Source organism: Scyliorhinus torazame, chromosome 20, assembly GCF_047496885.1.
Source record: "Scyliorhinus torazame isolate Kashiwa2021f chromosome 20, sScyTor2.1, whole genome shotgun sequence".
NCBI classification, from domain to species: domain Eukaryota; kingdom Metazoa; phylum Chordata; class Chondrichthyes; order Carcharhiniformes; family Scyliorhinidae; genus Scyliorhinus; species Scyliorhinus torazame.
In genome coordinates, this window is record NC_092726.1 from 832,771 (window position 1) to 846,135 (window position 13,365).

Sequence of the window (13,365 nt, forward strand, 5' to 3'; positions counted from 1 at the left end):
CACTCTTTCGGAAAGGTCAGGCACTCTTTCGGAAAGGTCAGGCACTCTTTCGGAAAGGTCAGGCACTCTTTCGGAAAGGTCAGACACTCTTTCGGAAAGGTCAGACACTCTTTCGGAAAGGTCAGGTACTCTTTCGGAAAGGTCAGGCACTCTTTCGGAAAAGTCAGGCACTCTTTCGGAAAGGTCAGGCACTCTTTCGGAAAGGTCAGACACTCTTTCGGAAAGGTCAGACACTCTTTCGGAAAGGTCAGACACTCTTTCGGAAAGGTCAGACACTCTTTCGGAAAGGTCAGACACTCTTTCGGAAAGGTCAGACACTCTTTCGGAAAGGTCAGACACTCTTTCGGAAAGGTCAGGCACTCTTTCGGAAAGGTCAGGCACTCTTTCGGAAAGGTCAGACACTCTTTCGGAAAGGTCAGACACTCTTTCGGAAAGGTCAGACACTCTTTCGGAAAGGTCAGACACTCTTTCGGAAAGGTCAGACACTCTTTCGGAAAGGTCAGACACTCTTTCGGAAAGGTCAGACACTCTTTCGGAAAGGTCAGACACTCTTTCGGAAAGGTCAGGCACTCTTTCGGAAAGGTCAGACACTCTTTCGGAAAGGTCAGGCACTCTTTCAGTAAGGTCAGACACTCTTTCGAAAAGGTCAGGCACTCTTTCGGAAAGGTCAGGCACTCTTTCGGAAAGGTCAGGCACTCTTTCGGAAAGGTCAGGCACTCTTTCGGAAAGGTCAGGCACTCTTTCGGAAAGGTCAGGCACTCTTTCGGAAAGGTCAGGCACTCTTTCGGAAAGGTCAGACACTCTTTCGGAAAGGTCATGCACTCTTTCGGAAAGGTCAGGCACTCTTTCGGAAAGGTCACTCTTTCGGAAAGGTCAGACACTCTTTCGGAAAGGTCAGGCACTCTTTCGGAAAGGTCAGACACTCTTTCGGAAAGGTCAGGCACTCTTTCGGAAAGGTCAGGCACTGTTTGCGAGAGGAAGTCACCATTTTTGATTTTGAAAAGTGAACATGATTATACAGATTTTGAGGACCCTTCCTGGTAATTTCCTTATTTCTCATTGATTTTACTCTGTCGTCATCATTTTTGATCCATGGATGTTTAGTGGACATGTACCTTTAAGTCAGGCAGCAGAAGTGAAGAACTCAAAAGTTGCACAATAGTACACTGTGCTAATGGAGATTTAGCTTCTGAACAGAAAAACGCAGACTTTCTGGCACCTGAGATATTGGAGGGATTTGGGTTTATTTGGTTGGCTGATGGCCAATGAATTGGCCAAAGGCTGTATTTTGCCCAGCGACAGGCGGTGACTGGGTCCTACCCGAGTGGAATGGTTTTCAGATAACCCAGGAATGCATAGTGGTTAGCACTGTTGCTTCACAGCGCCATGGTTGCAGGTTCGATTCCCGGCTTGGGTCACTGTCTGTGCGGAGTCTACACGTTCTCGCCGTGTCTGCGTGGGTTTCCTCCGGGTGCTCCGGTTTCCTCCCACAGGTCCCGAAAGACGTGCTGTTAGGTGAATTGGACATTCTGAATTCTCCCTCTGTGAACCCGAACAGGCACCGGAGTGTGGCGACTAGGGGCTTTTCACAGTAACTTCATTGCAGTGTTAATGTAAACCTATGAGGGACAGTTGGGTCCTGGACACAGAGAGAAGCTGTGAGCTGTTGACTCTCTCTCTTTCTCCAAAAATGCTACCTACCTACTGCTGTCTGAACCTGCAGGGAAGCTTGGAGAACTTGATGAATCTACAGTGAAGACCATTACAGACGGAGAGCAAAAATCTCCACCTGAAGGCCTAGACTGAAGAAAAGTGTACTCGAGGACATCCATTTGAAACAGAGACTCTTATCCTTTTTATTTTTCTACACACCCCTCTTTCCCCTGTTTGTCTGTCTTGTGTGTGTGTGTGTATAAGGGTGGGGCGAGTTAAGGGGGAGCGGGGGGGGGTGGTGGTTAGGAATTAGATAATAGTTAACCAGTTGTATTTGCGGCCTATTTACTCATAGTTGTTATTAATAAAAATCAAGTCAGATAAAAATAAAAATTTAAATTTACACACCTGGTGACTGCAGTTATTGAACAGCCAAGGACCAAAGACTTTGAGTATTTTCTCAGAATTAGTTGTTAATTTCAATTGTGTTGCAACTCTGGGTCAAGCAGGGCTGGAATTGACCGTGCACTAGCCCAGGGGGTCGTAACAGCTTTTTATGCACAAAATCAAGTTATCAAAGAGTTGTCCAGGTGTCAATGAACTGTTCAGCCGTTAACTGTTAAAGATGTCCAGCTGCCACAACTATCCAGGAAGGTTCTCCTTCATGACAAAAATCCTGGAAATGGCTGAAATTTCTGACTTCCACTCCTGAACTCGATATTTCCAATTCTTGTGGGTGTGGGACTGGAGTTGAGCAGGAATTCACACACATGCGATTTGCAGAGGCAGCTGGCCATTTAACTCCCCACTGCCTCCAGTGAAGTGATATTTTGGAAGGACAGGAATGTGGAATCTGGAGTGCAAAGATTCGAACAGGTAAGAGGAGTTCTGAACTTGGGAGATATGTTTGGTATAAGCGTACCCCTTTGGATAAGGGACAACCTTTGGAGAGGTAAGGAACACTTTCAGATTGTTGAACATGAACATGCCTATGCACTTTTTACACATAAAATCATTAGAACTCTCCAGCTGTCAAACCGGTCAAAACTACCGAATGTCGAATCTGTTAAAGCCATTCAGGAAATGTCTCCGCTGTCAAACCTGTCCATGAAGTGTTATAGCTGACAAGGAACTGTTCAAGGATATTAGGTGAGTTGGCATAGACAGGGGTAAGGGTGGTTGGTTTGAAGGCATGGATGGGCAAGAGGTGGCACTAAATCAGCATTTGGGGCTTTTGGGCACAGGTAGTTTTTGATGACCTGATCTAATATCTCATGTGGCTCAGTATCACACTTGGTTTTAATTTAATCGCAGTGAAGCACCCTGGGGTGTTTCATTAGATTTAAGATGTATACACGTACACAAACTGTTTTAGTTGCAGAATAGCACTGCAAGTTGATCATGAATGAAGTACTGCGGTTCACCTCTGGAGGAATAGAAAACCAGGATGGTAATGTTAAATGTAAATCGGCACAGTCCCCAGAGGACCACAGGCTGCGTTTCCCTTTGAGGGGGGTGGGGAGGGGGGGGGGGGGGGGGGGGGAGCTGACTCGTGGTGATTTACCCCGAGGGTCACCACACCTCCGGCGAGGGGAAAGGTCGAGAAGACGGGGCCTTCATGGATAACCTCAGCCAGTAAGAGAGCTGAACCCACGCTCTTGACCTCGTGAACCAGCTGTCCTACCAACTGAGTGAACCGACCCCCCCCACCAATATTAATTATATATAGCACAGGACACACAATTCTGGCTGCCTTCCTACAAAAACAATATTGAAGCATTGGAGAAAGGCTGAGAACATTGACAAGGACAGTTTCAGAATTGAAGAGATTTCCAAACAATGACATCTTCAAAACATGGCTTTGAAACATACGCGAGGGAGCGGTGATGATGGCGGATTAGGGGGGTGGAGCGGGGAAAGGTATTTTGAGTCGCAGGTCCCTCACAAGGAGCATGAAAACCAGCATCGATCGATTGGACCCTATTTGTCTGTTTTAGTGTTGCTGATTCTCTGTAATTTCTCCGAGAATACAGTCTTTTTGATCTCTCTTATTATGTGGAGCAGAAATTTGAGTCAAAGCTTCACACATCATTAAAAGCTAGTGAACAGCTACGGGTACTCGGCTTCGTAAATGCAGAATTTATATGCCAAATATTTTGTGGTGCAAATTTGAAACTGTGAGCAAACGTTGTGTGTGTGAGATATATATATATATATATATAATGAGCATATTGCGGGGCATGGACGTTTGAAGCAACCACGGGTGGTCATTTGTGCCCTTTTGCGAGTTCCCCCATGCCCAGCGTCAAGGGTCATGGCCAATGGCAAAGGCAATGAATTTTCAGCAGTGATGGAGGACGAGCTAACCTCAAGGGACAACAGTTGCCGACAGGATTCTTTGGGAAGGGGTCTGCCTGCTGTCCTACCAGCAATCCGAGAGGAAAATGCAAGGCAAAGAAGCTTGGACAAATGAGCAGAGGAACTCGCCCTTACCCATAAGCAGGTCACTACTACATTCATTATCAAAATGTCTCTGGCTAGCGCCTTGCCCAGTTGGTTATAATCCTGCTGCTTGGCATCTGTTCTCAAATGCATGACTCGCATTTGATTGTGTCTTTTTTTAAAATTTTAGAGTACCCAATTATTATTTTTTTCCAATTAAGGGGCAATTTTAGTGTGACCTAACCTGCACATCTTTGGACTGTGGGGGTGAGACCCACACAGACATGGGGAGAATGTGCAAACTCCACACGGACAGTGACCCGGGGCCGGGATTGAACCCGGGTCCTCGGTGCCATAAGGCAGCAGTGCTAACCACTGCGCCAACGTGCCGCCCAAAACTTGACTGTGTCAAATGACGTTTGCCCCTCATCCCAGCTCCTTCGACATTTGATCAACCCATTCCTTTTTCCAGGACACTCACTTAAACTTTCATCGGATGCTCAATTTCCATTTCCACTTCCAACTCAATGTGAAGAGGTACGAAACTCAGGTGGGTAAATAAAGTGGAATTAGACATCGGCTGCCATTTGATCGCAAGAGGCTCAAGAGGCTGAATGCCCTCTGCTGCTCCTTTTAAAACGTTAAACGGCAACAACCCAGGATTAGTCTCGGAGGCCCTGCAGTTTCATGGACAGATGCAGTCCGATGACAACAGTGGGATTCCAAGGATATGATTATTTCTACCACCAAGATTTCTTCTTGCTGTCCAGGAAATAAACTCTTACCTGTGAGGAGACTGGAGATTGCACACAGCAGAGTTTTTTAATGGCGTGGTACAGGTCGTCACGGTTGCCAGTTACTATACACACTACAATCTTAACCAACCCCTGTGAACGTGAAACACAAGTGGGACATAATTAAATCTTAAACTAACATGAAATTGCACTGTGACAAAATGAATTGATTTGTTCCACGTTTTCTGCTCGATGAGATCAACAGTGACTGGACAATAAAACCCATCTTCCAAAGCCAGGTTCACCAGTGAGAGGTACCATGTCCACTGACAGCTTCTGCTATCAACCCCAATTCATGTTCACCACAGCCTTTAATCAAATCCCTCGATGCTTCAAAAAGAAATCCGGCCACAGGAGAAGAGGAAGAATTTGCAGTCGCTCGTTTATTCACATCCTCAGGACATCCCAGAGGCATTAATTTACTGCAATTACGTCTTTTGAACTAGAAATATTGCCGTGGAGACAAACAGGGCCAGTCAATTTCAGCAGTGCAACGTGGCACAATCGGTAACGCGCATTGGATCTGTTTTGGAAGTTGAGGCAGAAATGTCAGGAAGGAAACTGGAGAACCTGGTTGTGACGGGGCCACCCTAAAGGGCAGACAGTAGTGGTTTAACGTCTGATCTGGAAGATGATGGGCCGTAACTTCCTCGGAGTGGCAATCAGGGGCGGATGGTCATGCTATTCCAACTTAGCTGTGCTTAAATTCTTCAGCAAGTGCCTCACCCGACCTTCCTGACCCAGGCTGGGTGAGATTCAGGCAGCGGCAAAGTGTAAACGAAATTGAGCAAGGAGGGCATGCCCCCTTTTTCTTTTACTGCAAAGGCAAGTTGCATTTGCACCACACAAGTGCCAGGCAATGACCATCTCCAACAGTAGAGAATCTAACTATCGCCCCTTGACATTCAATGGAATTACCATCACTGAATCCCCCACAATCCTGGGACCAGAAACTGAACTGGACTAGCCATATTAATACTGTGGCTACCAGGGCAGGTCCACTCGCCTGGATGAGCGCAGCTCCAACAACACTCAAGTAGCTCAACACCACCCAGGACAAAGCAGCCCCACTTGATTGCTCCTCCTTCCAAACATTCACTCCCTCCACCACCGACGCACAGCGGCAGCGTGTGTGCCATCTACAAGATGCACTGCAGTAACTCACCAAGCTTCTTTAGGCAGAACCATCCAAACCCAACCACTACCATCTAGAAGAACAGGAGCAGCTGATACCTGGGAACCCCACCACCTGGAGGTTCCCCTCCCAGTCACTCACCCCCCCGACTGGGAAATATATCGGCCGTTCCTTCACTGTCGCTGGGTCATAATCCGGGAACTCCCTCCCTAGCAGCACTCGGGTTGTACCTACACCACATGGACAGCAGCGGTTCAAGAAGGCAGCTCGCCACCACCTTCTGAAGGGCAACTAGGGATGGGCAATAAATACCGGCCTAAACAGCGACACCCACATCCCGAAAATTAATTGTTTCAAAAATCGCTTTGTTGGAGCGTTCACAGCGCAGCACACTTGTCCAGGGGAAGTTAGCGCCTCTGGACAATTGCAGGGTGAACCAGGAAACGTCTGAAAGGGATCCCCCGCCCCCCCCCCCCACTCCCCCCTCCCCCACCCCCACATCCGATGCTGGGGAGCCAGGAAGTTTCAGGCTGACACTTCTCTGAAGCTGCTGCCTTTTCAGCGTCTTCAAGAGCTAACGAAAAGTGAGCAAAATCAGTCTTGTAGCACGTTAGAATAAGCATCCAGGCTGCTACGAGACAAGCAGTGGAGTCAGCAAAATGGCTGCACACAAATAATACATCACTGGGATCAGTAGGCTTGGGAGTTGAAAATTGCATTTGCTGCATCTGAGACATAAAAGTACAAAGTGTAGCTGTAACTTACGTTGCTCTCCAAGTGCGACTGTAGAGTTCGGATATAGGTCTGGGTGCGATCGTCCTTCAGCTCAATGTAAGCGGGCTGCTGGAAGGTCATCCCGATGGGCTCTGCCACCTTCGACATGAAGCTGACCAGATCCTTGGCCTGCGTTGCGCTTTGCTTGGTGTAAAAGAGAGCCCAGCAGTGTAATGGGGCCTGTGCATCAAAGCAAGAAAGCAAACATTCAGACCAAGCATTTTAGAAAGGAAGCTCCTCCCTTTTGCACAAGGTTGTGGGTTCAAGCCCCACCCCAGATACCGAGCACAACATCTCGGCCGACATCTCAGTGCTGCTCTGTCACAGGTGCCAGCTTTCGGATGTGATGTTGAACTAAGGCCCTCTGTGACCTTCAAAGTGAATATACAAAATTCCATGGCGTTGGTGGGAGTGTGAAGGAGTTCTCCTGTGTCACAGCCATTTTTTAAACCTCAATCAACTCTCAAAATATATACCATCTTCTCAACATCACACCCTAGTCTCGGTGGAAGGTTGCTATGTGTAACTTGGCTGCCGAGTGTCCCATATTATCACGGTAACTGTTCATCCGCTCTGAAGCACTTTGCACCATTGCAAGTTTTGAAAAAGGTGATGTCTGAATCCAGGTTTTTAAAACTTTCTCCACCTCACCCTCCCAAAACCCCAGCATTATTTTTACTCCATATTTTATATTGTCCTCATGCTTTCGAGACTGGGTTAAGCTGGCAAGTTTAACCAATTTAAAACTGTCTTTCGTACCACTGAAACCAGTGTACAAAAAAAAAGCACAGGTGGTTCCAGATCAGATGGTCTCGCAGCTCGCTCAGCACCAACACCTTTTCATTCTGGAATCGACAAGGGAGCTTTTAATCATGAAACACATGGCACCGGTCAAGATTGAGGCCAGAAACAGGTCAGCAATGAAGTAAAATCTTGGCAGTCTTTTGCACTCCTGAATGATTAATGTGTGCTCGGAAACTAGGTCAACATTCAATATCACACTGGATGGATAGGAAGCGATTCTGCACTAAACGTATGCATGGTGAGTAAACGACAACAAGGACTGAGCTGAGCTGCCTATTTCCAAAGTGTCATTTCTAAGTCTTTAATAATCAAATACATTGAGAAATCTAAGCTTCTGTTTGGACAACCGCTATGAGACAAATAAGAATTCCAATTAGATGTGTAACAGTCAGTCAGCTGCATTTCTCCTCCACACTGCTTACCGCTGATATCACTTTCTCTCGAACAACCTCTCTTGACCAGTTAACATCAATCCCACTTGGAAACGACTTGCATCGTACATTGATCTTTTCAGGAGGTAGGATTCTTCCCTCCGTCTATCAAAGAGGATTCAGCCAAGAAGGAGAAACGGCAAATTAAAAGAAGAGAATGTGAACAATCCAGTCATACCTTCTTTAGTGATGGTGCGTAACTAACCGTTGATCCGATTTCAACTACCCTTCCACTCTCCTATTTCAATAAAAAAAGATCAAAGCCCCATTTCTGCCTATGTTCTCTTGCCTTGAAAAGTGTCAGCTGTAACTCAATAGGTCGCAATCACACATTAAAGAACAAAGAAATTTACAGCATAGGAACAGGCCCTCCGGCCCTCGAAGCCTGTGCCAACCATGCTGACCGTCTGAATGAAAAGCCCACTACCCATCCAGGGACCATATTCCTCCATTCCCATCCTATTCTCTGGTCATGGAGTGGGCTTGAGCCTCACAGGTGCTCCAGTGTCAGTACTGAGGGAGTGCTGCACTGTCAGAGGGTCAGTACTGAGGGAGTGCCGCACTGTCAGAGGGTCAGTACTGAGGGAGTGCTGCACTGTCAGAGGGTCAGTACTGAGGGAGTGCTGCACTGTCAGAGAGTCAGTACTGAGGGAGTGCTGCACTGTCAGAGGGTCAATACTGAGGGAGTGCCGCACTGTCAGAGGGTCAGTACTGAGGGAGTGCTGCACTGTCAGAGGGTCAATACTGAGGGAGTGCTGCACTGTCAGAGGGTCAGTACTGAGGGAGTGCCGCACTGTCAGAGGGTCAGTACTGAGGGAGTGCCACACTGTCAGAGGGTCAGTACTGAGGGAGTGCCACACTGTCAGAGGGTCAGTACTGAGGGAGTGCTGCACTGTCACAGGGTCGGTCCTGAGGGAGCGCCACACTGTCAGAGGGTCAGTACTGAGGGAGTGCCGCACTATCAGAGGGTCAGTACTGAGGGGTTGCTGCACTGTCAGAGTGTCAGTACTGAGGGAGTGCCACACTGTCAGAGGGTCAGTACTGAGGGAGTGCTGCACTATCAGAGGGTCAGTACTGAGGGAATGCTGCACTGTCACAGGGTCAGTACTGAGGGAGTGCCGCACTGTCAGAGGGTCAGTACTGAGGGAATGCCGCACTGTCTGAGGTGGTCTTCTGGGGATGACAAGTTCTGCCACGGCCCCATCTGCCCTTGCATTTTTTTTAAATTTAGAGTACCCAATTCTTTTTTTCCCCCCCCAATTAAGGGGCAAATTACCGTGGCCCAATCCACCTCACCTGCACGTCTTTGGGCTGTGGGGGTGAAACCCATGGCGACACGGGGAGAATGTCCAAACTCCACGTGCATAGTGACCCGGGACCGGGACGAACCTGGGTCCTCGGCCCAGTGAGGCAGCAGCTCTAACCACTGGGAATCTAGCCGCCCACACCTGCCCTCTCAGATGGATCTCTCTTTAAGAAAAATAATTTTTATTCAAATTTTCACAATATATCAGCAACAAAATACAGAAAGAAAAGAACAAACCCCCTTCCCCATATACATAAATAATAAATTAACTGCCTTCATCAACACACAGACAAAAATACACGCCCACTCAAGAAAAAAACGAAAAACGAACCCCCCCCCAGGTTGCTGCCACTGCTGACCATCTTCTAACATTCTGCCAGGAAGTCTAGAAACGGTTGCCACCGCCTGAAGAACCCTTGTACCGATCCCCTTAAGGTGAATTTCACCCTCTCCAATTTAATGAGCCCCGCCATATCGCTGTTCCAGGATTCCACGCTTGGGGGCCTCGCGTCCTTCCACTGAAGAAGAATCCTTCACCGGGATACCAGGGAAGCAAAGGCCAGAATACCGGCCTCGTTCGCCTCCTGCACTCCCGGCTCCTCTGCCACCCCAAATATTGCGAGCCCCCAGCCCGGTTTGACCCTGGAACCTACCACCCTCGACACCGTCCTCGCTACACCCTTCCAAAAGTCCTCCAGCGCTGGGCAGGCCCAGAACATGTGGGTGTGATTGCTGGGCTCCCTGAGCACTTAACACACTTGTCCTCGCACCCAAAGAACCGGCTTATCCTTGCCACGGTCATGTGAGCCCTGTACAGCACCTTAAATTGTATGAGGCTAAGCCTCGCACAAGAGGAGGAAGAGTTCACCCTCCCTAGGGCATCCGCCCACATCCCCTCGTCAATCCCCTCATCCAACTCCTCCTCCCACTTACCCTTTAGCTCCTCCACCGAGGCCTCCTCCTCCTCCTGCATCACCTTATACGTTGCCGAGATCCTTCCCTCTCCAACCCACACCCCCGACAGCACCCTGTCCTGGACCCTGCTTGGCGGCAGCCGTGGGAACTCCACCACCTGCCACCGAACAAACGCCCTTACCTGCATATATCTGAAGGTGTTCCCCGGGGGGGAGCCCGAACTTCTCCTCCAGCTCACCCAGGCTCGCGAACTTCCCGTCCACAAACAGGTCCCCCATCCTTCTAATACCTACCCTGTGCCAGTTCAGAAACCCTCCGTCCATCCTCCCCGGGACAAACCGGTGGTTCCCCCGAATTGGGGACCGCACCGAGTCCCCCACCTCCCCCCTGTGACGTCTCCATTGCCCCCAGATTTTGAGGGTAGCCGCGACCACCGGGCTCGTGGTGTACCTCATTGAAGGAAGCGGCAGCGGCGCCGTCACCAGCGCCTCCAGGCTTGTGCCCACACAGGACACCATCTCCAGCCTCTTCCATGCCGCCTCATCCCCCTCCATCACCCACTTATGCACCATTGCCATGTTGGCGGCCCAATAATACCCACAGAGGTTAGGCAGCGCCAACCCCCCCCCCCATCCCTGCACCGCTCCAGGAACACCCTTCATACCCTCGGGTTCCTCTGCGCCCACACAAACCCCATAGCGCTCCTGTTAACCTGCCTGAAGAAGGCCCTAGGGATCTGTTCGTGGCCATACTCGCCACCGGGGCCTCATACAGCAGCCTCACCCACCTGACGAACCCCTTCCCGAACCTGAACCTTTCTAACACCTCCCACTGGTACCCCCACTCCACCCTATCAAAGGCCTTCTCCGCATCCATCGCCGCCACTATCTCCGCCTCCCCTTCCATCGCCGGCATCATTATAACATTCAAGAGTCTCCGTACATTGGTGTTCAACTGTCTCCCTTTCACGAACCCCGTCTGATCCTCGTGTATGACCTGCGGCACATAGTCCTCTATCCTCATGTGAGTGAGATCGGCCTATATGACCCACACTGTACGGGATCCTTGTCCCGCTTCAGGATCAGGGAAATGAGCGCTCTAGACATCGACGGGGGCAGAGACCCCCCTTCCCTTGCCTCGTTAAAGGTCCTTACCAACAGCGGGCCCAGCAGGTCCGCATACGTCTTGTAGAATGCAACCGGCAACCCATCCGGCCCCGGTGTCTTCCCCGCCTGCATGTTCCCTATCCCTTTGACCACCTCCTCCAACCCAACTGGCGCCCCCAACTCCGCCTCCTGCCCCTCCTCCACCCTTGGAAACCTAAGCCGATCCAAGAAGCGACCCATCCCTCCCTCCTCCAGTGGGGGCTCAGACCGGTACAGTTCTTCGTAGAAGTCCCTGAAGACCCCATTGATACCCACCGCACTTCGCACCGTGTTCCCTCCTCCATCCCTAACTCCCCCGATCTCCCTAGCTGCCTCTCGCTTCCGAAGCTGGTGCGTCAGCATACGGCTCACCTTTTCTCCGTATTCATATACCACCCCCTGCGCCTTCCTCCACTGCGCCTCCGCCTTCCTGATGGTCAACGAATCGAACTCAGTCTGGAGGCTACGCCACTCCCTAAGCAATCCCTCCTCCGGGGCTTCCGTGTACCTCCTATCCACCCTCACCATCTCCCCCACCAACCTCTCCCTCTCTCTCCTCTCCCCCACTCTCCTTGTGGGCCCGAATGGAGATCACCTCTCCTCTTACCACCGCCTCCCAGACCACCCCTACTTGCACCTCCCCATTGTCATTAGCCTCCAGGTACCTCTCAATACACTTCCGGACCCGCCCGCTCACCTCCTCATCCGCCAGCAACCCCACCTCTAGGAGCCACAACGGGCGCTGGTCCCTCTCCTCCCCCTACTCGAGGTCCACCCAGTGCGGAGCATGATCAGAAATGGCTATCGCCGAGTACTCCGTATCCTCCACCCTCGGAATCAGCGCCCTGCTCATGACAAAAAAGTCAATCCGGGAGTAGACCTTGTGAACATGGGAGAAGAATGAAAATTCCCTGGTCCCCGGCCTCGCAAACCTCCATGGATCTACCCCTCCCATCTGGTCCATGAACCCCCTCAGCACCTTGGCCGCCGCCGGCCTCCTGCCCGTCCTAGACCTCGAGCGATCCAATGGTCGGATCCAGCACCATGTTGAAATCCCCCCTTATTATCAGACCCCCCGTCTCCAGGTCCGGAATCCGGCCCAGCATACGCCACATTAACCCCGCATTGTCCCAATTCGGGGCGTATACATTGACCAACACCACCCCCTCCCCCTGCAGCTTGCCACTTACCATCACATACCTACCGCCATTGTCTGCCACGATGCTCAACGCCTCGAACGACACTCTCTTCCCCACCAAGATCGCCACTCCCTGATTTTTTGCATCCAAACCCGAATGAAACACCTGCCCTACCCACCCCTTTCTCAACCTTACCTGATCCACCACCCTCAGGTGGGTCTCCTGAAGCATGGCCACATCCACCTTCAGCCCCTTCAGGTGCGTGAACACCGCTTGACCAGCCCATTCAGTCCCCTTACATTCCAGGTTATCAGGCGGATCAGGGGGCTACTCACCCTAGATGGATCTCATTTTGAAGAAGAGCAGGAAAGGTTAGCCTGGTCATCTGGTAAATATTTATGGGGCCATTTATCAATTGCTGCAATCAGGCAGTGGGCAAATTGTCTGCCACGTTTTCTACATCCTAACAGTGATTTCGCTGCAAAAGTACTTCATTGGCTACAAGATGGACTCCTGAGATTGTGAAAAGAAACGTATGAAAGGCTTTCTTTCTTGAAACTCTACAGAACAGGCACCATTCTGAACCAAGAGGAGCGAGCTGGGCAGACAAATTGCTGCCCCACTCCACCAAGGTAAGCCTGGCACTCATGGTGGATGACGGTGGCTGACTCGCTCGTCCCCAGGTTTCTGTGAGAAGTGCCAAACCCATCACAGGGAGAATTGGCAAACCCACAACCAGCTGCTTTGCAGTGTAACAATATGGGACTCGATGCTCGGCCATGCAGGGGTTGGGCTCTCCTTCTCCGCCTGGGGGAAATGCACCCAGC

General features: G+C 50.4%; 1 protein-coding gene across 1 annotated transcript in view; it reads right to left on the reverse strand.

The window, feature by feature from the left end:
* The window catches only part of piwil2 (piwi-like RNA-mediated gene silencing 2), a 91,808-nt gene that overhangs the window by 45,238 nt on the left and 33,205 nt on the right, over positions 1 to 13,365 (reverse strand). Inside the window, exons 15-17 of the mRNA XM_072485548.1 lie at positions 8,025 to 8,138; positions 6,790 to 6,978; positions 4,881 to 4,982 (exon numbers count right to left, since the gene is read on the reverse strand). Of these exons, the coding sequence (XP_072341649.1) occupies positions 4,881 to 4,982; positions 6,790 to 6,978; positions 8,025 to 8,138 (405 nt within the window). The remainder of the gene's footprint in view (positions 1 to 4,880; positions 4,983 to 6,789; positions 6,979 to 8,024; positions 8,139 to 13,365) is intronic.